Below are 24,817 nucleotides of genomic sequence, written 5' to 3'. Positions count from 1 at the left end.
GAGGGGGCAGGGGCTAAGCCCAGGTCCTGCCACACAGAGCAAGACATCAGTAGAAAAGGGAGTTGTTCTTTCCATTTCTAAATTCTTCCAGTCAGCTTCCACCCGAACCATCTTAGCCAATTGCATCCCTAAATCTAGAGCCTGAGTGAAGAACAAAAGCAAAGACACAAATTTAGGAGGGGGGATATAACCACATATGTCTCCCTTCATCATGAAAGAAGCTTTGTTAAGCTAAGCTTATCCTTGTCCCCAAAGCTTCCTACTCTATTTTGGTCTGTGTGAGTATATTTGCTGCAGGTTCATTGATGTTACTTATCCATACAAACTGCCACCAAGTCAGCGTCCTTCCAATCGTTCAGAGAACCTACAGGGTAGAAAGCCTTGAGTCTGTCTAATCATGAGGAAACAGGAAATATCCACAGGTTGAAGGTGGGAAAAAGGTTGATAGAAACCCATTTGGAAATGAGTTAAAAGAGGCATTGAATAAAATTATCCAAGAGGAGGGCGAGAGAAGAGGTAATGGGCACAAACTTGACCATAGGAAGTTCCACCTAAACATGAGGAGGAACTTCTTTCCTTTGAGGGTGGCAGAGCCCTGGCACAGGCTGCCCAGAGAGGTGGGGGAGTCTCCGTCTCTGGAGACATTCAAACCCGCCTGGAGGCGTTCCTGTGCCACCTGCTCTGGGTGACCCTGCTCTGGCAGGGGGTTGGAGGGGATGATCTCCAGAGGGCCCTGCCAACCCTATGGTTCTATGATTCTATAAGAGCTGAGAAGTGAAAGGAAAATACTAGAGTTGTGTAATATGAGAACAAGAAAGTAGGTGGAAGAAGAAATACCAGATTTATGACATTCTTCCTCCTTTTACTATAAAAGATGGTCTATATTTCTTATTAAAAAAGCCTTAACATCATCAAGAATGTGAAGTGATTGGTGGTGGAGGGAGAGAGAGGGACTCAGAGTGTCCATTACCAATTTGAGAGAGAAGCTTATTGTGAGAAGTGACCCTGAGCAGTCGGAAGAAGAAGAAGCAGTCAGCTAGAAGAAGAGGTGAAGGGAACAGTGGCTTGAAGAAGTGACTTGGCATTTGGAATAGGAAAAGAAGGAGTATAAGTGGTTTAGTTCTCTTTACATACCAGTTCTAAGAATCCTCTGGAATATTGCATTTCACTCCGGTCACTTAAAACCAGAAAGAATTCCAGACATATGACCTAGATCTTCAACCTTATTTGCACATTCTTACGTTCCCTCTTATCTGTGATGTTACTGAAATGTCGGACGCAGGAGACTGGTTTTGGTTTGATTTCTCTTCAAAACTGGATTTCAGTAGAGGTCGGGCTTTTGATTATATTTTTTCTCAAAAGTCTCTGGTTTCTTTGAAATTTTGACCATTCAGAAAGGCAATGCCTCGACACAATCATTTTTGTTCGACAGGCTGACTAATCACGAACTTAAAGTTACATTAAATCCCTGAATTAAGGCAAAGGAACTTTGAGGATGCAACTACGGTTGGGTGTACAAGCTGGACAACATCGAGGGGTTTAGTTCTCATTATTTCAATTAGAATTAAACACTGAATTACTGCAAGAAGCTGGGCATAGGATTGCTGCATAATAACAAACATGCTACGTTACCCTGCAGGACACACTATATCTACAGGAGCAGAATTCGATTCCCAAGCACTGCCGGTGGCTGCGCCACGTTGCTTTTGCTCTTTTGGTCTACCTGTATGAGAAAACACTCTTCTAGCAGAATCTCAGTATAAAGTCCTGAAGCAAGCAGGATTCTCCCTAATTTCCTTGTTTCTGCCAGATATTCCAGATTGCATATACCGTCTTTCAGGAAACATTACAGGAAAACACGATGAATACGATGACAGTCTCCAGAAGCCTGTTTAAGCACAAAACCTGTATTTCAGTCTTAGTCTCTACCATGCACGCTTTCTTTTGGACAAGCTTTCGCTGAGCACATTTTATTCTCCTCCTCCACCAGTGTTACAGATGGGGCAATTTCCACTTAATACTCATTAAGATCAGGCTATTAGAGACCTCAGCATTAGTGCAAGTGCGAAACGAAGTGGCGTGCCAACTTCTCCCCAGGTGTTACCCTGACCCCTTGAAGTTTGACAAAGGTAAATCAGCTTAGTTGTTAATAACCTTCATGAAACACATAAAGAAACAAATTAATATTCACACAGAGCAGACTGTTGAATCGATTAAAGAGACGGAAACGTTTTAATTAAAATGAGGTTTCAAAAAGACAGACTCAATAAATTACTACGCTCAAATGAGTAGAAGGCTAACTAAGCGCAACAAATAATCAGTTTGGTTCATGATACTGATACCAGAAAGTACCGTTTTGTGTCAGTCTTGTATTTAAAGGATTTCCGTGGGACTCAGGATGCAGTCAGCACAGCTTTCAAGTCTCACCGGTAAAAAAATATAGGAATCCTTAATACTTATATTACCTTCACCAAGACATCAATTTAAAAATGTCTTCGTATATTACAAAATAGAGCATGGAATGAAATCCCTGCATTCATTTTATGACAGTACTATCACTTAAACACTTATAAAATGTTACTACTGTGACATATAATTGTGGATCTCACCATTCTAACCGACCTTGGATTTGGGAACACAGAATTGGTCTGGGTACTAGTTAGACGGGATTTTCAAATTACATTCAAAGCAGTTTTTGAATAACTGCTTTTTTAATCACAATCCTTTTCAATGACATCTGTCAGCTATTATTAGGAAATAAGCAGAACAGTGTTATTAGTACCTGCACATACACACAAAAAATATAAATAAAAAGATAAGTGGAGATGTTCTTAAAAACAAAGGCAAAAAAATGAATAGTCCAAACTCCTCCTGCTTTTGTGTGTTGGGCTTGATGTCATTTGTTACCTAGAAGAAGGCTGTTGTCTGTAGCTTGTAATACATGTAAGTTGCTCGTCAGTGGGTTGCGGATGGGTCATGTTGTTCCTGGTGGTATCTCATTTTAAGATTTTTCATGTTTTCCTTCTTTGGGTGTTTTTTCCACTGAAAGCTGGGGCGTGGAGTTCTGGATGCAAGCAGCAGAGGAGAAGAACCACTTTTCTTCCACATGGTCTTCGCTCTTACACGTAAATTTTCAACTTATTTCCCATTACAAACTATCTAGAAAATCCCTTAAAGATATCCCTTGACCTCATGTGTCCAGATTTCCTGCAGTTTGCTCTGTCCTATCCCATTTTCACTGATCCACTGCGCCAAAAACCACTCCACAAGAAGGAGACCTTATTGTGGCCTTTCAATACTGAAAGAGGGCTTGTAAGAAAGATGGAGAGAGACTTTTTACAATGGCTTGTAGCGATAGGATGAGGGGTAACAGTTTTAAACTGAAATAAAGCAGATTTAGATTAGATATTCGGAAGAAATTGTTTGCTGTGAGGGTGGTGAGCCCCTGGCCCAGGTTGCCCAGAGAAGCTGTGGCTGCCCCATCCCAGGAGGGGTTCAAGGCCAGGTTGGATGGGGCTTGGAGCAACGTGGGCTGGTGGGAGGTGTCCCTGTCCGGGGCAGGGGGGGGTGGATGAGATGATCCACAAAGGTCCCTTCCAACCCAAACAATTCTATGATTCTATGACTCTATGAAGAATTTCCTTTCAAACTTTTTCCATAAGCAATGAGCTGGCACCTCCAATGAAGTAATCTGACCAAGCTGATTCAAGAGATGCTTCTCCCAAGTTTGAAGGCCCAGTTCCTCATGGCTCTAAATGCTGAGTTTGAGAGCAGGAAAAATAGAGGTTCGTGGCTGGGAACAAGAAAAAAATGTATCTTTAACCCACTTTCCCACACTTTCTTACTGAAATTAGCTTTGACCAGCTCCCAAGTTTCTATACCAGAAGACACACACACACACTGATGGTCTGTGCTGACTCTTTGCAGCCATTGTCTGGTGAAGAGGTTCCCTTTGAGAGTTGCTATCCATGCAGATATGCTTCAAGCCAGTGCTCCCCAGAATCCTTCAGTGAACTGCAGGAACAGAAAGTAAAAAATTGCTTATTGGGGAGACAATAATCAACTTCACGGGAAGCAAACTGTAGTTCAGCTGTAAAAAGAAGTAAATGGAAAAAAATGATTTAAAAACTGCATGGACATCTCATAGCAAAGTTTGGCTACTGGGAATGAACTAAGAAGATTTAAGGAAGAGAAAAAAAAATCTTTGAAACTTTGAAAATTTTTGAAAATGACAGTGCCTTTAGAAAAACCTAAATAAACTCTAGGTTTGATCTCTTCATGGATATTGATTTGAAATGGTTGCCTGTACCCCTCCCTTGCATGCTACTGCAATGCAAAACTATCTTGTTAATTGATACTTACTGCAAAATATCTACAAAGGCTGTCAGCAAAGTCTTGCTTTTATACTCAATGCCGTGCTTATCACACAGGGCTTTCACCAGAGGAGCTGCCTTCCAGTAGTTGTGTCGAGGCATGGTGGGGAAAAGGCTGCAGGATTGAACGAGAGAGAGTTATTGTAAGATTTCGCTTGCACCACTCTCTCTTCCCTCCATGCAAAAGATTTCCTTGCCCTTCCCCAAAAGGAGAGCAAAGGGTCTCCTGAGATGGTTTCATGTGAGACTACATGGCCTTTCTCTCAGTGACCCATATGATTCCCACTCTTCTCCCCAAAGTCATACTCACTGGTGCTCGATTTGGAAGTTCAAGTGCCCAGTGAACCAGTCATTGAACAGAGATTGGTTCACATTGCATGTTGCGTGGAGCTGGGAGGAAAAAAGACCAAAGAAATACATGATTTAGCTTTTATTTTTCTGCAAGTCTGGTAATTGAACTCCAGCAGTCATTACCCACACTAATCTAGCATGAAAGGCAAGTTAGTGTCAGGGATTATAGCCATCATTGCCCTGAAGAATTCAACAAAGTCTAGATTGAAATAGGTTGTTGAAATAGGTTAATTTAGCTACCTCTTCGCTCAGGAAGAAAAGCTTCTTCACGGGCATGCACACAACCCCAGCTGCGATTCTTTTAAGAGGTTCTCGTCACATCTTGCACTTGGATGGAAGGAAAAGATGCCCAATAAAGAAAAAAAAGACATTCTTCTGGCTTGCTCCAACTAGTCCAAGTGGCGTCAGATGCAAAAGTAGGAGAGCAAACATTTGTGTACACGTGCTTCGTCTCACCTAATTTTGACACCTTTAGTTTGAAATCTGCATCTGAGCTCATCGCTTTAGAAACAATGGAGAAAGTCAGAATTTTTTACGGTGCCATTCATCTGACCTGATTTAGGTGTCTACTTTAGAGTAAGGTGAATCACGCTCTAGAAACGGCTCTTTCTCCCCAATGAATGTAGCAGGTGTTCAGATGTAGACATCCAGATTTGGTCAGGTGAATACCAGGCTGGGGTTTTTTTCCCCTTTATATAAGGAAAAATGCTTAGAACGCAGTAGGTGGGATTATATTGCTGGAGGCAGTATAGATGTGAGTAAAGTTGTATTTACATATTCATTTTTATCAGACCTAAATTTTGTCAGCTTTATCTTATCTGCAGTAATCCTGTAGGGTAAAAAATAGAAGTATCCAGTCCCACTTTGCTTCTCTTTAGTTGGCCTAAAAAGGAGACTGACTGTTATTCCATCAGTACTTTTTCATAATATGAAGGGAAATTGTTGTGAAAAAACGTGTTAAAACCTTTCAGTAAAAGAATAGTTGTTGTTTTTTTTTTTAATTTAGATATCCTGTTTTCCAACTAAAGTTTTAAATGTTTTGACTACTACAGAAATGCATGCCTATTTAACAAACAAACAGCAAGGGCGAACCTCATTAGCATTAATAAACAAATTATTTGCATTAATAAATAAGTTATTTACATTAATAAATAAAGCTGAGAGAAGAACAATGTTGTCATTGTCCTATAATTCAGAACTGCAGACCCACTCTTCCAGAAGAGAGGAGATTCTCACCTGAGTGGATACCCAGTCTTTGTTCCTATCATAATCAATGTCCATTGGAATGTGATTCATCTGCGACACCCAAATGAACCAGGTGCTCTCCAGGTACCTGGGCAGATAAACACAGGAACACTTATCATATCTCTAATCCCATCCGAACTCACCGAGACACTTTCCTGAGTCTCATTTTAAGTAAAAGAGCACTTTTACGTAGTTCAGGATTTCCTATGCCATCCCTTTGCCTCCTAATTTCTGGAGTTTCTTTTGAGAACGACTCAATTTGCAGTTGCGGATGTCCCTGAGCAGCCACCACCACCCTCCTGAAGTTATGTTGTTTCTTCTTGTCTGATTATTTATTTCTGGGAAAATTGTAGTGAGTATGACTAGTTTTAATTTCTTTCCATTGAAGCTCAATGTTGTTTACGAATATTAGTCCTGGGGACTCTGGGTGTGCTGTGTGTTACCTGGACAGCCAGTAGTACACCATGAAATTGTTAAATCCCATTAAAGGAATATACATGAGACAGACTCGGATGTTGAAAGACACAACCAGTAACAGGTCCTGTAAACAAAACAAAACAGAACAACAACAAAAAAGATGTAAATAAGCCTTTGTTGATGAACTGCCTCCGCTCCCTCCTCTCCCCTTTACTTGAACTGCAGCGTAAAAAGACGTTGTTGCTTATTGATCTTATTTATCTCTTATTTACCAAGAGCAAGCGCCACACCATCATTCTGCCCCAAGTTGAGTGTATCCCTGGAATATTCCCACGGCACTTACTTTACCCAGTAACTAAAGACCAGCAAACAGCCCTGTAATCACACTCTGTCCACCTCTGGCAGTTTCCTGTTAACTTTTACTCAGCTGCTAAGAGGCTTAAAAGCCTCTTCTAAACAATTTTCCCTGAACCCGTTGACTGCATTCCTACCGCAGCAAGCCTAGAATCAGCCTTTTCTATGTTAAACCCCGCGATGACCTGAGGTGAGGGTTAACACAGCCACAGAGTGGCAGCATTTTTTGAAAGTCTTCTAGACAGTGCAAGGAGTGCTTACCAACCACTTTTTCCTCTTGATCGCAAAGTAGAATATAGACAGCTGGAAGAAGGGTACGAGTGCAAGCGGGGCCAATACTGAAGAGAAGAATGAAAACAGAGAGACATTTATAACATAACTGCGTCATAAATCTTAGAGAATATTCCTCTGTAAGAAGAAAGACTCTTCTTTCCAGTGGAAGAAAAATTGCCGTCTTCCATTTACACTTCTATGTGTCCACATAATCTCTTCCTCTTTTCATCCCACCGCTTCTTCATTTCTTTCCCCATCCCTTTCTTCCTCACACTTGATGCACCCCTAGTTAGTACCTAACATCACATAATCCTCACAGAGACACAAGGGGCAATCGCTCCTCAGGTGAACCTTCTTTAATGTGACGGAAGCTTCCTGACGCTGCGACTTCAATGGGAGTACCTTTAAAAACCTTTGTTCTGGGGAGGAGGCGCGGTCATGATTTTTAAGTGAAGTTCCTACAGCACTGCAAGGAAGCCGGGATACTCACAGATGAAATACTTATGCTGGTAATTGTAAGGCATGAACTTTTTCTTCTTTTTTCCGAGCTGAAAAATGAAAAGACATTGTAATGGGCCAGTTGGAGACACGAGACCCTTCATAAGGTAGTTCTTATTCCTGGCTAATGAACAAATCGAGAACTACCTCTTAATCTCTCTAATTTGACTCCACTTCTTGAAAAGCAGGTGCTGAAGTTCCAAAGCAATGGAGAGAGACAGACTTCACTTGAGCCTCTGTATGTGGATATCAACGCTATGCCAGTGTCAGAAACAGAGACTTTTTTAAAGAGAGTTCCAAAACTCATGCAGAAATGCTCAAAAATCACGAAAATGCTCACAAGTCATTTGAATTTTGTAGGAAAAGTTTCTAGTGGTGGTAATGAAAGTCTGATCTAACCAATTCCACCATCAGTGCTCAGGGAGGAACAGGTCATTAACGTGAAAACTAAGACAGGAAACTTGCGGGGTGATGAATGCGGGATGTCTTTGATGTGAAAACTACATCTGAATTTCTGTATCAGGTGAGATAGGGTGCAGACATCCCAGATTTTTGATTAATAGCTGAGCCAGTGGTCAGAAATGACATAAGCATTTGGATACTATCCTAAAATGACTGTAAAATAATTTCTGCAAGATCAAAGTCGTAAATACCCTATAAAGACATCTGCCTTTTTGTTTTGTCAAATACTTTGCCTTCAAGGACATGAAACAGCAAAGGGACGAAATATTTACAAAAAGCACCATAAGCTTATTGCTTCTCAGTGTATTTTTTCACTATTGGCACAAAAGGATTCTTAACATCATCTGCAAATTTTGTGCTTATGATTCTTCAAAGTATAAAATGATAAGGAGTAAAAGCAAACTATTTCCAGAGCTCCCCTATTATAGAGGAAAAAACAAATTTAATTCCTCAAAGAGTTCTTCATTGGATCAAAACTGAAAGAAAACAAATGAACTGGACTAAATGAAATCTCTGAAATCCGTTTTCCCCATCCAGGCATCAGTCAGGCATCAGTGTGCCTGACATTTTCTGTTAAAAAGCAGGAAGACATGAGAGCTCTTTTTCTACACCTTTTACTTCCATCAAACCCAATCTCGCGCAGCCAACCCGCTCTAGATGCTCATGCTAATATATAGCCATGAGAGATCTTTCAGAAGACCACTGACAAAATCCTTCCTGGGCGCAGCTAACAGTTTCCTATGAATAAGTATTTTGCATAAACGCTCTTTACAGGAGTCTTTCCGAGATAGCAGAGCTGGAATTTTCCACGTGCCTTGGAGAGCTGTAATTTCTTTGCTTATTACGAGCTAAAGGAGAGCAAGACATTATTTCAAGAGGCCGGTTATCTACCAAAGAGGCTGTTTCATCACCCCACGAGTAAACAGAATTGCCAGGGAAAGAAAAAGCAAAATAGACCTTGCCTATCCTGATGATATCAGAAATCATGAGAATGCAGGGAGGGTCAGTTCATGGTGTTGGCTTTTTTTTTTATTTTTATGAAAGCCATAACATTTGTGATTAAGAAATAATTTGCTGCGCCTGTGTGTTGTGCATAGCAGCTATACTGGTCCCGAAGGATTTAGCTGCCAAACAGCTCCCACAGCCAAAAGGAGAGGGATGTTCCCAGAGGGAACATCTGAGTCAGTATCTACAGGATCACTAAGAGCATCTGACACTCATGCAAGCGGATTGACTCATTCTTTGGCCTGCCTTCAAGGTGCTTACCCTGCTCTTCTAGCAACACAGCGAATTTAAACACTGATTTTAAGACTTTGCTTCTCAGGAGCTGGTGCCTGAGCATCATAATAACCAGTCGGTACGAGACTCTCAAACCTTGGAACACTTTGGAAATGATCACGAGTTTCTGGAGGAAGGCACAACCCGGGTTATGGTTATACCTCACTCTACAGCTTCCTGTCTTTGAAATCTTTGCTTCTCCAGCCGTCCCCACGCTCACCTCCACGGAGAGTGTCTTTCCCAAGCTGAACAGGAGAGGGTGCATGTTGAGGTCGGGGTCTTTGCGGAAGCAGTTGGGTTTGGCATGGTGCTGGTTGTGCAGGTGATTCCACCAGCTGGCAGGTAACCCCTGCCGGAAAAGTTAAAGACTGGGGATTCAAACTTGAACCAAATCAACAATTATATCCCTATTTATTGATCTATTATTGGCGTCTGCACTACACTTCTCTCAAAGGCGATATTGCCTGCATGTAGGGACACTCCCATTCGTTGCTCAGTCCAGGTTTGCCCCAGAGAATATTCCCACAATAAGGCAATTACCTTCAGAACATTTATCACAACGATCTGCAGAAGTCGATTCCATTTCGGCTTCCTGAAGACAGAGCAGTGCCCCAGATCGTGTTGGAACCAGCCCATCTGGATCTGGAAGACAAAAGGGTAACTGAGGAAACAGAACGACGGTGGCATTGCATTAATTTGCCTTGGGAGACTGTCACTTCATGATGTGAGTGCATTGTCCTTCTGGTTTGGGGAAGAAACTCTACCTGCTGGCTTACATGCTCAGTGCTGAGAACTTCCTTCCAGGCTACTGTCCGTTAAAGCTGCTCAATACCAGATATTGATTTTATTGTAGCAGCTAAAGCGAAAGCAGAGAAGCATCATTACGATTAATTTGACTGTTACAGCATGGGAGTCTTCCGCTCCCATCGCAAATATACAACTTCCAAGTAACCAGCTAGAAAGTGTAGGAATTTCCAAATCCACGGCTTTGTTGCATTTCATATTCCCATGGAAATACAAGAACGCTCTTTGAGGAATATCTGCCTTGGCAGATATTAGGCAAATAGAACGGATTATTTGAAAAAATGAGTTACTCTGCACTTGTTCCACGTCAGTCTGAGCAAACCTAAGGTTTCAGCGCTACTAAGAAAATCTTGCTTTTTTTCCTCCACTCACCCTCCAGTTTCTCCCATCTAAGGGCCACAAAGTCCTATTCCCTCCTTCCCTACACCAACCCTGACATGTGTTGTGCCCTTCTGTGGTTCAGTTTACTAATCCATCAGAGGGGCCAGTGAGTGTAATTGGCTCACAGAGGACCCAACAAACACCAGAGCCACCAGGCATCACAGAGAAGGAACAAGGAGCCAAAAGTGGGGGAGAGAATGAAATGTTCCCTCTTTTGCTGGGGTAAGTGATTAGATCGGCTCAGCCCATCTTGTGAAACTGCCTGTTCCAGAACACCCCACCAACCCCAGTGAGCAGCTTATCAGCAGAACGAGATCTGCTGGAGGCAACACAAATTGTGACGTGGAACGTCCTTGTTGTCTTCAGCCAGATTACAGCACCTAAGAAGAGGCAGTAAAGCAACGACTGGAATATGAACATTTCATCAGTCCTCTCCATCTGGAAGAACCAAACATGTCCGCAGCGTTAAAGAGCTGCCAGGGGCTTACCTGAGCAATGGTGAAGAATGCCATGCCAACCAGGAAAGGCACTAAGGATATCCCAAAGTACCAGACCACGAGCCAGGATGCAGCATCCAGTACCAGGAGGTGAAGGAAAATCAGGAAGAAAAAGGTGTAATTTGGCCTCAGAAGTCCCATCTTCTCAATAGTGCAGCGCAGCTCACGAAAATCCTCTAAAAGTGATTTCTGTGGGTAAAACGAGTATTAATGCACTGTCTACTTGGAAAATGTAACATAGCAGACCCAGGAATCCCAAAGCAGCCATGGAAGTTGGTGGAGATGTTCTATCAGAGGGATCTCTGTGCGAAAATGCGCACGAGATCAACAGATCTTGGCTTTGCTTTGACAGGGGAAAACAAATTGCTGACAGGCCCTGTTAACTGAGACATCACAGTGGGAAGAACCGAGCGGAATTTGGGGCTCTGGGGCTCATTCCTTACACCCAGGTGTGGATTTAGTGATTCTGGGACAGCGCATGTTTCCACGCGTGACTACTGTCAGCTGCCTCCCCACCACCCAGCCTACGGCACCGTGTCAGGCGTGCTGCTTCAGAAAGCATTCCTGCTTTTACTTTCCTTCTCCTCCCGTGCTAGAACCCCAAGCCATTCCCACAGCTGGATTCTAGGACACTCACTTTTTTATTAGACTCAAAGCTGGGTTGATCCGGTGCCAACTCCCCAATCAGCAGAGATTTCAAGTATTTTTTCACCAGGGACTTATCATTGTGAAATGCTACGAAGGCATCCTGAGAAACACACAAGAAAAGGGTATGTGAGTGAACACCAAGCGCTGAGCCTCTACTTTTTCCAGGTCTTTGATATAATACATAATCCAGTTTCCTTTGTCCAGAGATTTTTGGATTTTTGTCCATTCGGTTGCTCCTGTAGTCCTTCGCCATCAGCTGGAGCTTGGCCCAAGGAAGCTGGAGGAGTTTCAAGAAAGTAGATTTCATAAAGGTGCCTGGGCGAGGCTGGTAATAAACATGAAAGTGTTTGATGAAAAACTCTTTGCAGAGGGAAACATGCTCTTTCATCTGCTTGTTTCAGCACAGTCCTTCCCTAGAAGGCTCCAGCCAGCAGCCCTGCCCTATGGATGGGACCCAGGAGCAGGAAAACACGTCAATGGATGAGGTGTGTCTTTGCCATGCTTAGACGATGTTTTTAAAATCCTGTCTTTATTACACCAGGGCTATAGGAAATATAAACCGAAGCTCCATACACAGCAGGACTAACTGGGTATCTCTTACAGTTCCCTGTAAGTTTTGAGACTGATATTGATGTTTTGGGGCATTGGGAAACACTAGTGACACAAACGGGTCTGTCCAAGAACCATTTGAAATACCAGTTTTTGAAATCAACTATAAACTACGGAATAAAGGATGAAATTCCAGATAAACTAAAACTTTCCTTTAGCTCATGTCCTCGGTGAATTTTCCGGGGGGGGAAAAAAAAAAAGTACAGAGGCTGACCATACTCTTTTGTCTTCCAGAAAGGGCAGATACAACAAAATCCTCAGTGTCCGAGCAGCCAGGGACTTGCTGGTTTTGGCTCTGGAAATCAATGTGGGTGATTATGACACAAAAAAATTCTGTGCACCTCTGGTCAGGATTAAATCCCTGGAAGAGGACAGAGGACTATCAGTCTGGAAGCGCTATCCCATTTTACAAACCGAAACCTGAGGAATTAGGCTAAGCAACTTCCTTGAAGTCAAAAAGCCTTGTCGTGACAAGAATTAAATCTGGGTCTACCGCATCACAAGCTAATGCCCTAATCCCGGTCGTGTTTCTAATGTGCATATTTCTGACTATTCAGAAACACAGGATCTACTTTCAGCAAATAGCCTGCAAGATCTGCGTGGAATTATTATTTCTGTCAACGAGCAAGAATATCTTTCTGAGAAATCACCTAACCCAAAGAATTCTGCAGGAACCTTTGGAAAATCTATTTTCAAATCGTCATTATTTGCAGATTTTTTCCTCCTCTTCTGCAGCCAAATGTCATTCTGCTGCTTTCTCAGCCATCTTTTCCTATATTTTTTTTCTTTTCCCCATTCCTTTGAAACAGCCTTTTTGCTCAAGACTCTCTTCTCCTCCACTTGCCTGTACAAAATAGCGTCACTTCCTTAAGTACCCCTTTCTCTTGCTTCACTGCTCACAAAATCACTTTATGCTTGAATATTACCTCCTCCTTTTTTATCATCTCTCTCTACCCTTGCTCTATCTTTCATTATCAATTGCTTATCACGGATCACATCCACGTTACGCTGAAAGAGCAGCCTTTAAAGTAAAAACACGCACCGAGCACTTTGCTTCCTACCCTCTTCCCTTCCACGCTGCGGCAAGAAAGACACTTTCCAGGCATCTGGAAGACAGCTTGCCTGATCATGCCCGGTGGCAAGACAACCTGCAGGGGCATTGCTTTGTTTACAGCAGGGTGTGAGGAACCAAAACACGGCTTTACATTTTGCATAGCAGGTAACTGACCCTGAAGGCAACCAGAAGGGTTACAGATGGCACAGACATGTCCACCACGTTATCTGATCAAGCACGGTGCCGACTACCACCAGCACTCTCCACTGGAGTCCCACCAAGCCATCCTGCCCTCACAATGGAACCACCTTCCTCCACTGCCCTCCTCCATCTTACCGTAGCGTCTTGGCCAGCATAGTGGCTAATAACTCGGCTGCCTCCCGGGTGGTGTTTGGAAAACTTGCTGACATCGTAAACCTTCCTGTCAATCACCAGCCATTGCTCCTGACCTTGACCACGGCCGTTGTGGATTCTGATCTCTTCCCAAGTGAAAAGCTGTAGAAAGGCAGAAACAGGTCTCGTCTTCTTTTCAGTGGAGCCGGTCTGTGGAGCCATCTGTGCTGGTAGGTGCACAGTCAGCTCTGAGATTCCCTAGTCTAAGCTTTGCAGCACTGTGTCCAGGCAGAGGGTGAACCATCTCCGCCTGCCCGTTATACAGTCCCACACCGAGCCACTCCCTGTGCTTCCAGGGCTGGTTGGCTCCCCTTGCCCAAACACACCCTTCCGTAGCTCCCTCCTCTTCCACGTTCACACCAGACTCTCCGACACACCCTTGAATAAAAGCCCTGTTCCTTCTTGTCGTTTCTGAGTTGCCTTTGGAAGGTCTGATTACTCATGAGAGCTGTAGAATACTTCACTGAATAAAAACATGCACAAATAGAAAAGCTTAGGAAGATTACCTGTTATTCAGTTAAACGGGATGGCAAAATAACAGAAAGGACTGTTAAGTGAGCACCTTCATACAGTGTTAGGAACCGGGTAAGGTAAGCTGTCAACTTGCTTCCATACAGCTGAGTCGATATGGGGGTTAGCCAGCAGAGCAACCCGAGCAAGGCTGTGGGCAGCTCTTCTGCAGCAAATATTCAGTAACCTCCTTAGAAAAATGGAGGACTGTCAGCATCCTGTAATCCTTTAATCGGTCGTTAATATCAGGAAGTCCTGCATTTACCATACAGTGGAGCTTCAGCATGCCACGCGGCGCCAAAAGGCAAAGCTGTAGGGGAGCTTGTGTGCAGAGCCGAAAGCTGCTATGAAATATGTTTGCTAACTTCTCTCATTCAGCTGTAATTCCTGCCTTCGAGGCATCGGGCCAGCTTGTACGCTAGCACAGTGAAAACAGCAGAGTGCTCCAAGGTCTGCAATCTCTCCACGAGGTATCTCTAACGGTCTCGTCACTACCCAAACTTCGGGTTGGCCTTGGTCTTTGTAATTTTCTGTGTTGACCCTGACAAGCTAAATTCATGTGTCCATCTTAACTAAAAGCATTGTTGATCAAAATAGCACCAGATGAGAGTAAAGAAAGAACACGTCAAGAAAACATTCTTTCTCTCTAGCTAATTTAGCTTGCACATTGGCAATACTTTGCGTACAGTTGTTTTCAGAGTTTCCTGTGTATACTCCAATCATTCAGTCATCTCATTGTTCAAGCAGTTCATTCGTAAGTCAACAACCGTCATTAAAAGATTTTGGTGTTGAGAATTATAATAATAATAACGACAACAACTACTGTTAACACCAAGTTTGGCTGCAGATCAGGAGTTTCTAAAACTATGTTTAATGGCACTGTTTACGTAATTAACCTCACTTAAATATTAGTCTTGTAGAGCCAAAGTCTAAACATCTCTGATGTTCAGAGAGGATCAGCTGTGCAGTAAAGAGGTAAGAGTTCTCAGTTGTACTAAACAGCACGGAGAAGGCAATGCTACATTTCCTACGGAGTCACACCAATTTTGCAGGTGACCCAGAAAAAACTAAGCCCACGTATGTGAAATATTGCCCGACTTCAGATTTAGGATCCTCCCAATCTTGTATTATTATTTTTTTTAACGCAAAATTACTCACCTTGGGTGCTTTTGAGGAAGGTACGAGCAGTAGGCAGATAGGGTATAGTCCGTCCTCATTAGGTTTCCATCCTATCCCTTTATAATGCAATACTGAGTTAAATCCCGAATGATTTCCACCTTATCCCAAACTTTGTATTTATGTTTATAAATATATTATGTTTATAACCGCAAATATTGTCTACAACAATGCCCAGTCCCTGCCTGGAACCTAACAAGTTCTAGGTCTCAACTATCTCCTGTGACAGTGAGTTTCACAGGCGAATCCCATGCTGTGATTCAAAGAAAAGGGGTTGTTGTGATGAGCTCCCAGTTCTGAGAAGGACTGAAAAAAAACTCAGCTGGAGCTGCAGATTTCAGGAAGGACAGAGAGACAAGAAAGCAAAACTAGGTCCTTCATCAAGGTACGTCAGCAGGGTGAGGTGAAGTTATGGCCGCGTTCCCTGTCTCCCAAGCAGATGGCATGCAAGAAGCCTAGGCGAGAGCTGATCAAAGCAGAGATGATCTGATAAGCCTCTGCATCGAGAGAAAAGCACCATTTAAATTCTATAGAATAACTTTATTTTGAAGAGTTTGTCCTTAAGGGACTCTGGAATGGAGTTGGGTATTTGTGCTATAAGTGACCGTGAAGCTTCTCAGCTTACAATGATCTTTCTTGGCAAACCGTTGGAGTCTCAGACTGCAAACACAGTGGCAAAGGTTTGGCCAAACATTGGCTAAACAGAGTCTTGGGTTTTGTCTTCCTCGCGTTTCCCAGTGAATTTACAGAAGCCCAAAACCAGCTGGGTAGAGACAGCTGAGATCTCACACAGCAGAGACACGTGCCTTGCCCTCAGCCCTGCGTGGAGCGGGTAGCCTCTCTGGCTGACACAGAACTGTAAATTATGCAATTCTAGTTCTTTAAATCATGTAGCATCTTGCAAATCATTCAGTCAAGCTCAAAACAACCGTTTAAAGTCCCTGACATGTGGCAACGGTTGAACCACCCTAGGTAAAAGAGAAATGTGACTATTGGCTTTCATTAGAAGGCAGTGATAAAAAAATGGGAGGAATAATTTCTACTGTGCTGTCACATTGCATTTTGTAACCCTTTCTGTTGCTCTAAATAAAAGTTAAGAGTGTCCACACTAACGACGCGCACATGCGTAGAGTCTTACATAAATCACGTTCAGTGCTTGAGGTGGTAATAAAATATGCAATAGTTATTGCAAATTTCTGCATATGTGGGGGTTTTTTTTATATAGGTGAAAAAAATTCCAAGTGACTCCATAGCTGGCTGAAATTACCAAAAAAACCCCACTTCCTACCGTCTTCTGTGCCGACTTGTAAACGTAGCAGCTGCCTGAAAAGAAGTAGACAAAAATGTGGGTTTAGACTCTGGTCTACGAGGAGCCGGAGGATACAGGAACGTATTGGAGTGAACAAATACGGGATGTCTCTGCCCACACACACAAAGTCAGTAACGCTGACTTTCACTGTTAACGCACACGGTGGGTGCCGGCATCCACCAACCCACTGTCGTTACTTAGAATAATCAAGTCTGGGATCTCAAAGGTAACTGTCCTCCGTATTAACAGCGTGCATGGTATTTCACGTCTGAATTCATTTAGCATCATCTCCCATCCAGAGGGTCCTGTAATGCCCATCGATATCACATTACATTAAAAAGCCTCAGACAAGTCCTTTCCCAATCGGAAAGCAGAAGCTGACTCCGTCTACATTATCCAGGTCACCAAAAAAATTTTGGAGTTGCATGGAAAAGCCCAGATAGATAGTGAAAGCCACAGTCGTGCTCACCCAGGGAAACTGTTGAGAAATCAGTTAACGTGAATTTACACCATAGTTGGTGTTCTGCAAGATCTGCCCACACACCTGCCAAAATCCATGTCATATGCACCTGGGAGGCAGTACACGTGCACAGAGCTCTTCCACATCGCCACTTTTGTGACTAAGAGGCTCCTTGCAAAGGCACTTGACGCTGTTTTCCAGATTTCCAGAAGGCCGGTACGTGACTGCTGAACTGGTAGTTATTGCAGCAACGTTTTTACCCAGTATCATGTAAATGTTTGCATAAATGCTTGCACTAATCCACTGGAGATAAACTGGCATGGCACAGAGTGGTCCAGAAAAAAATCGAGTACTACGATACACTGAGGCACCTAATTTCTAAGAAAATCTCTTGTTCTAGAGAAGTCCTCTGAGTAATTTTGTCAGACAGGATGCCACCTATGGTGCTTTTGACCACCTTTTCTACAAAAACTAAATTTCGCATGGAGCCTGTCACACGTGCGGTGAGAATACCTACCAAGTGAGGCTCCTGGGCAAGACGGGATGAAGAACATCTACTTTACGAGCTGTACAGTCCCACCCAGAAGGAGAACTTAGACATAAGACAGACAGACAGCTATGGGTTGTACATGTCTCCAGGGTTAGATGTCAACAGTAGAGAGAGTTGGAGAAGCGTGACCTTGGAGGTAAGCACCTACAATTACAGCCGCACTTATCTATATAGCCAAACCTGAGTCTCTCTGCCCTGCCCTGGCTGGTCTGAAGCCGTGCTGGAACGGCACCTTGCCTTTGTGGAGGACTCATGGACGCTCTGCCCTAAAGTGGCTTCAGCCTGCATCCATCTGCTCCCACTCACCTGCATCCATCTGCTCCCACTCCTGTAGACAGAGCCTGTGGTCCTCGGATTTCATGGCTCCTCATTCAAGACTCTCTTTTATGACGTGTCTCTTTCCAAACAGCAAAGGAAACTGAAATTGTTAAAATTATTTCCTCTCCAGGACAAAACTTAATGGAGAACCCATACTTAAGGACAAGGCAACATTCTGAAGCACCTCCCGAATCTTTTTAAGAGACAATAACTTTTGCAGACCGCAAAATTTTGTTTTGCAGAAATGTTTTGGGGCAAAAAAAAAAAAGTTCAGTAATTACTTGCTTGAGAAAAACATTAAAAGATGCCATGTCAGTCAGGAGGAGAAAAGGACCGGGATTTCCTTTTTTTTAGTATATTCTGAATTAATGAGGCATGACCCTGTATCTCAGCTGGGGCTACTTTTCAGGAACATCATGTACGTTCAGAAATGGGAAGAGAAACCAAAAGAGAAACCAAGCTTTTTTTTGTAGGGCAGAAAGTCAAGTTGAGTCAAGTTGGCAATGGAAGCCCTCTCCTCTTCACTGCCTCGAGTTTGCTCAGATTTTCAAAGTCTTGATAAACTTTGTTTCATTCCTTAACCCAGGCATCCATACTAAACTAACACAGGGGATTTTTCCTCTGTGAAAGCAACCTTCAGATCTTTCGCAAAAGAGAAAAAAACACCTGCGAAATACTGCCGTTTGGGTGGTGGCAAACTTTGCTTTCCCTCCTAGCTTTGGGTTGCATTTTATGGGTAAACAATAAAAAAAAAAAAACAAGATGGATGTTAATTATAATGAGGGGTAAAATTAGGTTCTGTAACAAGCACTGTGAACCTTCTCATCTAAAACTCCCCAGGGAACAATAAGTTGCATTAAGACAATGAACTATATTATATAAGTCTCTCGTATTTCTGACTAAGTCACAAAAAAACCCCTACACAGAAGGTGCTGCAATGCTGCACAATGAAGCTGTAAAACTTGACACGATTTGCTATCGCAATTCTGATGTGACCTTCTCATACACACATCATCTGTAATTACACACCCCAAATTCTTATTTAAGCGGGGCCGATATTAATCTCTTCAACAACCACCGGGTACGTTTCAGGTTTGTGTGTCCCGTTTAACCCACAATTCCCATGAAATATACCCTGCGCATCCTCCAACTTCAAAGAAATCAGAACCCCAGGGGCTCTTCTGTGGCTTTAAGATTTAAATTCCGCTGATGCGAAATTATGAATTCAAAATTTAACAGCTGTTTAAAAGCCCCTCTCTCAAGCAACACATATATTGTTACAAAGAAGAAATAAAGCACAGCATGTTTTGGGCTAAAATGGTTAAATGCCTGTAACAAACCCATTTTATTTTCCCACTGTCATGTACTTGGGGTTGTTTTTTTTCAGACCGGTCAGTATTTTGGTAGCATTTTCTGTGTTCGGTGGAGAGCACTCACTGATTACGGCCACATTTCTGAAGCTCTGGCCACCTGAAATTGTGCCTCCGCAAAAGAAAAACTCTACAAAAGGTGACTGTGCTTGAAAGTTTTTTTAATAGGTGACTTGTGCAACACCAATTAGGAACTACGTGGCATAAGCAGGGATTAAAACACCCACAGTGGTTCCACGGCCTACGCACAGAGCACCTTCTTTCTGTCCTTCCTGTGGGTCTTGGGCCACCTTCCGACTTCTGCAACATATGATCCTGCAACAACTTGCCGCCCGCGCTCTTTGACCATAATTCAGTTCTCTGACCTTCAACCTTCCTTCCTCAGACACATATTGTGGCGTATATTCCTAGCAGGGCAACATATGCATTTCGACTCGGAGGTGTGCATCAGCCTTAAACTTCTACGTCCTACCCCCTCCACAAGGAAGTCAGTCATATTTTTCACCTATATGGCTGAAGAAGCTTTTGCTACTTGCTTTAGAATCATAGAATCGCCCAGGTTGGAAGGGACCTTTCAGATCATTGCGTCCAACCATCAGCCCAACACTGCCAAACCCACCACTAACCCGTCTCCCTCAGCACCACGTCTACCCGGCTTTTAAATACCTCCAGGGATGGTGATTCCACCGCTTCCCTGGGCAGCCTGTTCCAAGGCTTGACAACCCTTTTGGTGAAGAAATTTTTCCAAATATCCATCCTAAACCTCCCCTGGAGAAACCTGAGGACATAAGTCCAATGAAGATTTTATACTCCGAGACTCCTCCACACTCATGTCAGAGCTCCTTACTCTGGCTGACTGTAATGATGAGTTTCTTTCCTTTTTCAAACTTTGCTCTTCAATAAAAGCAGCAAAGGCTCAAGTCCAGTGTAGCTAAGCTGGGGCTTAGACTCCTGCCTGCCAGGATGATCTCCCTCTGGTGGCAGATCATCGCTTTTAGCCACAAGCTACTCTACCGCTTCAGGCAAAGACGGAATGAGTTCCGGATGCATTTCTAGATACTCCATGGTACGTGGCAAACGTGCAAGGGCAGAGGTGATGCATGGTCAGGACCCAGGAACCTTAGACTGCAGCAGTACAAACTGCTCGGTCTTTTTCTGTTGCATTTGTTTTGCTTTTAATTTATTTTTTTTTTTTGGTAAGAACTATCATTGGCTAACGAGGCAAATTGGCTGCACCTCTCTGAAAACAAGAGAAGCATGCAGAAGTGTTTTCAGATGCGGGTGAGCTGTGTGTTTATATGCCTAAGAGGGCTGACATACAGCTCAGCATTGGTCAAGAGTTGTCTATGAGAAGACTCCAGGTGGAGTCTGGTTCCAAGAACAAGAACATATGCCCTTTTTTGTCAAAACTACAATATTTAAGAGAAGGAATTGCCAATGCCGAGTGCTTTCATCTGATCTCTGCATGGCTTCACAGGTCTTCAGCATCAAGCTAGTCTTGATGGTGGCTCATTTCAAGGGACAAAGGATACTCCAAATCCGTACACGGATGTCTGGCTGATAAAGGAAAAGGGTCAAGCAGCCGCAAAATATTCAAGGCAAATACCTACAATCCTTGTAAGCAACCTTGTAACTCTCCAGTTTGGAGTTGATAACGGAAGTTACACCCCGTTCCTGTCCTGTTTCCAACCTTCTTTGCATTTGTTCCTGAGTTCTCATTGACTACAGCTTTCCTCTGTTGAGAGAATTTTTAGGCAACGTCAAATTGATTATAGTTCTGGATGTGTCTCCGACAACTATGGTGCAATTCTCTCTAAATTTTGAAAACCATATGGCATCCTACCTCTGTGTGACACTGCCTCCTGGAATGGCTACGAGGAGCTTTCATATCTGGTCAATCAAATACATTATTGGACAGGCATCATCTAGGCAATCTAGTGACCATGCTTCAGACCATCAGGTGCCCCCTTTTGCAGGAGCAGGGTCTGTCCAATGTCAGTCTATTTCCACTTTCTCCGTCCAGGGTCCCCATAAGGTATGTAGCCTCCTGGGGTAGCTGCCGCATCCAGTAAACGTGACTGCACAGACCTCCTCACCCCTGGAGAAACTCAGGCTTCAGTGCTACCCTTGCATTTGAGGGAGCATGGAGTAGGTATACGGCTTTTTAGATTCATATATGGGACACGTAGCTCTGTCTTATGACGAGAAGTTCAGCCACGACCCATTTTAATCAAGAAGGCAACGTGCTAGATCCCGTTTTAACCCTGAGACTAGAACCTCCGTCTGTCAGGTAGTCAGCTTCCCAAGGACGGTTAATTCTACAGCAAATGGTCTGAGCCTTATTCGTTCTTCAAAAGCACGAGTAAGAATTTTACACACCCCCAAGGCAGCCTTTGAGGACTAAGGCACTGCCAAGGCAATCCTGCTTTCTTTCCATATTACAGAAAGTCCCAACTCCTTCTCCTCCTGGGCCAGACATCATCCTGGTTCTCTCTGACGTGTTCTTCATTGACAGGTACGACAGGTTGGAGTACACCATGGATTCAGTTCCTCCAGTCCAAAAATCTTAAACAAACTAAGACAGAAGCGAATCCTGTTGATTCCTATTGCTTTGATATGACTTTGGCAATTTTGCAAATTCTCTCTTTTTTGTATTCAGAAAAAGATTTCCACCTGTTCTGCCTCCAGTCTTGTGTCTGATGACACAAAGTTTAGGAATCTATCCTAGTCTATCCCTGCCTTGACATGTTCTGCCTCACAGCAGTTACAGGTTGTGACTATCTTTGTTAAAGTGATGATGTTGTTCCCTCAGAAGAAGAGTTTTCTTCAAGAATTAGAAGTTATCTATAAGACATAGACGATAACATGAACCAGCTGCTCAGAATCTGTTCTTGAATCTGAATTAGACTCCAGCAGGCCTTTTCCCCTCATTTATTCCTCTATTTCTTTGGAATATTTGCTCAAGACAGAAATATTTGTAGCTTTCTAGTTTCAAATGAAGTCAGGTGTTTCTGGTCTTCCTCTTGGATGAGGGGATAAGAGGAAATCAAATAAAGAGAACCTCAAAATGACCAAGACACAACTTGAGCTTATTGGCAGCATCTTCATTCGCCTTTTCTTTTACTTGGGCAACAACCAGTGTTTATTACTTCATCTTGTTTCTTTTTCATAACTGATTGCGAGATGATCTTGGAAAGGAATTCAGACGCAATTGTTAAGACATTTGCATCCTTTCTTGCCAGAAGAAGTTATCATTCTATCTGGCTATGTATCTAAACGATTGTTTTAGAAGCACTCATGTTCATCCCAAAAGGTCTAAGGGGGAAGAAAGAGAGGGGAAAAAAGGACTAGATTGGCAGTAGAGGCAAAACAGTACAAAACCCAACCTCTAGCAGACCCAGAAAGAGTTCCAAAATGGAAGGAACAATCATAAAAGTCCTCTGCTAAGAGCCTGCTGTTTTTACAGGGGAAGCACCAAGCTATGTGCTTCTGCTCACTTGCTCGGCTATCAAGTAGCTTTTTGAGCACAGGACAAGTTAAATCCACTTAAAACCAACCAGAGCTGTGTGAAGCACGTTTCTCTCTATTTTTAATGGTACAAACATTTGACCTCCTTTTTACGCATTAACAGCAATAAACTATCCTTCAAGACATGGTGACCATGATTCAAAGGATGCAGAGACCCCTTGTTTCTTGTTGTGGGTGTCTCAGTGAAGACATCTACTTGCGACAAGTAAGGAAACGAATTTGTTCTAGAAAACTGAAATGCTCGTGCACTCTTCGTAAGCATGCAGGACTGCCCCTCCAAAAAAATAAGTAACATATGTATGTATAGACAAAAAAAAATCACCAAACTGGCAAGAACCCAAAGGAATAGCTGCAAAAATCAAAGAGCCAAGCTAGTTCTTGTAGCCAGAGACAAGGCAGACTTTTCTGGATCAGTCGGACCTTTGGAAACGGCCTGACAGCTTCCTCTGTATTAGGATATTCCTCTATATCTTTGCCTCTGGGGATCAAATGCTGTTTTGCATTCACCATGCGAGACCTTTTCCAGCTTTCCCATCTCAACAAGAGCCGAAAGACTTTGTTGCTGGCTGGCAAGCGTCACGCATCTGCTACCATTGTGTTGCAGAACCTGTGAAATGAAGCCTCCAGCAACCAAAATGGAAGGGCAATTTTCACCATGTGTTCCTAGAACGTCGAGAATACCCCACAGTATTCCTAGAACATCTACTGGAGGTGTCAGACACACGTAAACTTGACCTTCTAAAGACTCTTGTCCTTAGACAAGCATTACAGTGATTAACATTGCACTGTTAGATGATACGTTATTTATCGTGGTATATTTTTTAGCTAATATTCCTGGGGCGGGGGGGGGGGGTAAGAAAAAGCATTGCATCACTTGATCCTCCAACTCTACGAAACTGCTACTTCTTGCAGAAGCAAATTATTTTGCCTAAAGGACACCATCATAATCTGCCTTTCATATAAGCACTCACTGGTACATTATTTTTTATTGCCGTTTCAAAAGTTCCTTTGTAGAAAATCCTCACCATTTTCTGAACACTTAATATTAGTCTCTGTAGCAGACATAAATCGCACAGAAACCGCATTCATGCCAATGAACTCCCTTCCAGTGTCATGTAATCCTCTTTCTTTCCCCACCCATGAGTCGTGTTGCGTTAATACATTAGTCCTCTACACCTGACCTGTTAAGAAATCTCTTTATATTCCTCATAAAATAACCTATCCTGGGAGGCAACAAATCATCCTGGTTCCGAGCGGCTCATCTGCATCCATTATCTATCCTCTATGGATCTACAATCGTCTTCATTTCTCCTTATTTCTAAAGATGGAGAAAATTCTACAAAGACCACAGTTTGCCTCTTGAGGAATTCAGGATAATGGAAGCAAGTGCGCACACAGGTTGGGCAAGGATTGCGAGTCCAGATCATTAACAAGTTAAAATGAGTGGGCGTTGGGAAGGGGAAAACTTCAGCATTTTCCTCTTCCCGTTGCCCCGTCAACCTTAACTGTTTTAACATCACCCTAACGTTTTTGTAATTCCAGCTACTCCATTGCTGAAAAATCACAGAACGTTCCTCCCTGATTTCAAAAAAGTTATTTATTCCGGGCTGCGGCCACCTCTTTGTCCAACGTTACTCCACTTAACTGGATAACCCTCAAAGCCTTATGAGCCTCAGACCGCAGTTTTTAAGACCCCATGCAAGTGCCTGATGGATGTGTGCTCCTTTGAACGTCTTTGGGGACTACACCCTCTCCCAACATCCAAATCCCATGGAGAGGCTGAAGACTAACAGACCAACAGGCTTCACCTTGGGTGTAGATGCTCTCTCTTCATCCCTAAATAAGCTTTGCTACAGTGCCCTTTTTTTTAACAATTACCCTATTCATTAAACCTCTTCTTATACCATGCAATTTAAACACTTCATTGCCTAACCAGCCAAAACCACGTCAGAAAAAGAG

At 43.1% G+C, this 24,817-nt stretch overlaps 1 protein-coding gene across 1 annotated transcript; it reads right to left on the bottom strand.

Moving 5' to 3' along the window:
* Positions 1-2,894: 2,894 nt before the first annotated feature.
* Positions 2,895-13,857, bottom strand: LOC134514414 (acyl-CoA (8-3)-desaturase-like). The gene is made up of 12 exons (XM_063332236.1): positions 13,581-13,857; positions 11,571-11,681; positions 10,925-11,122; positions 9,792-9,893; positions 9,472-9,600; positions 7,504-7,561; positions 7,002-7,078; positions 6,413-6,510; positions 5,961-6,057; positions 4,684-4,763; positions 4,363-4,488; positions 2,895-4,014 (listed from the first exon to the last, which is right to left on the bottom strand). Exons 1-12 carry the CDS (start codon positions 13,797-13,799, stop codon positions 3,963-3,965), a joined length of 1,347 nt encoding a protein of 448 aa, XP_063188306.1. The 5' UTR covers positions 13,800-13,857; the 3' UTR covers positions 2,895-3,962.
* Positions 13,858-24,817: the final 10,960 nt, after the last annotated feature.

The sequence above is a fragment of the Chroicocephalus ridibundus genome, chromosome 4 (assembly GCF_963924245.1).
Source record: "Chroicocephalus ridibundus chromosome 4, bChrRid1.1, whole genome shotgun sequence".
Classification (NCBI taxonomy): domain Eukaryota; kingdom Metazoa; phylum Chordata; class Aves; order Charadriiformes; family Laridae; genus Chroicocephalus; species Chroicocephalus ridibundus.
This window is presented reverse-complemented; position numbering and strand designations above follow the sequence as displayed.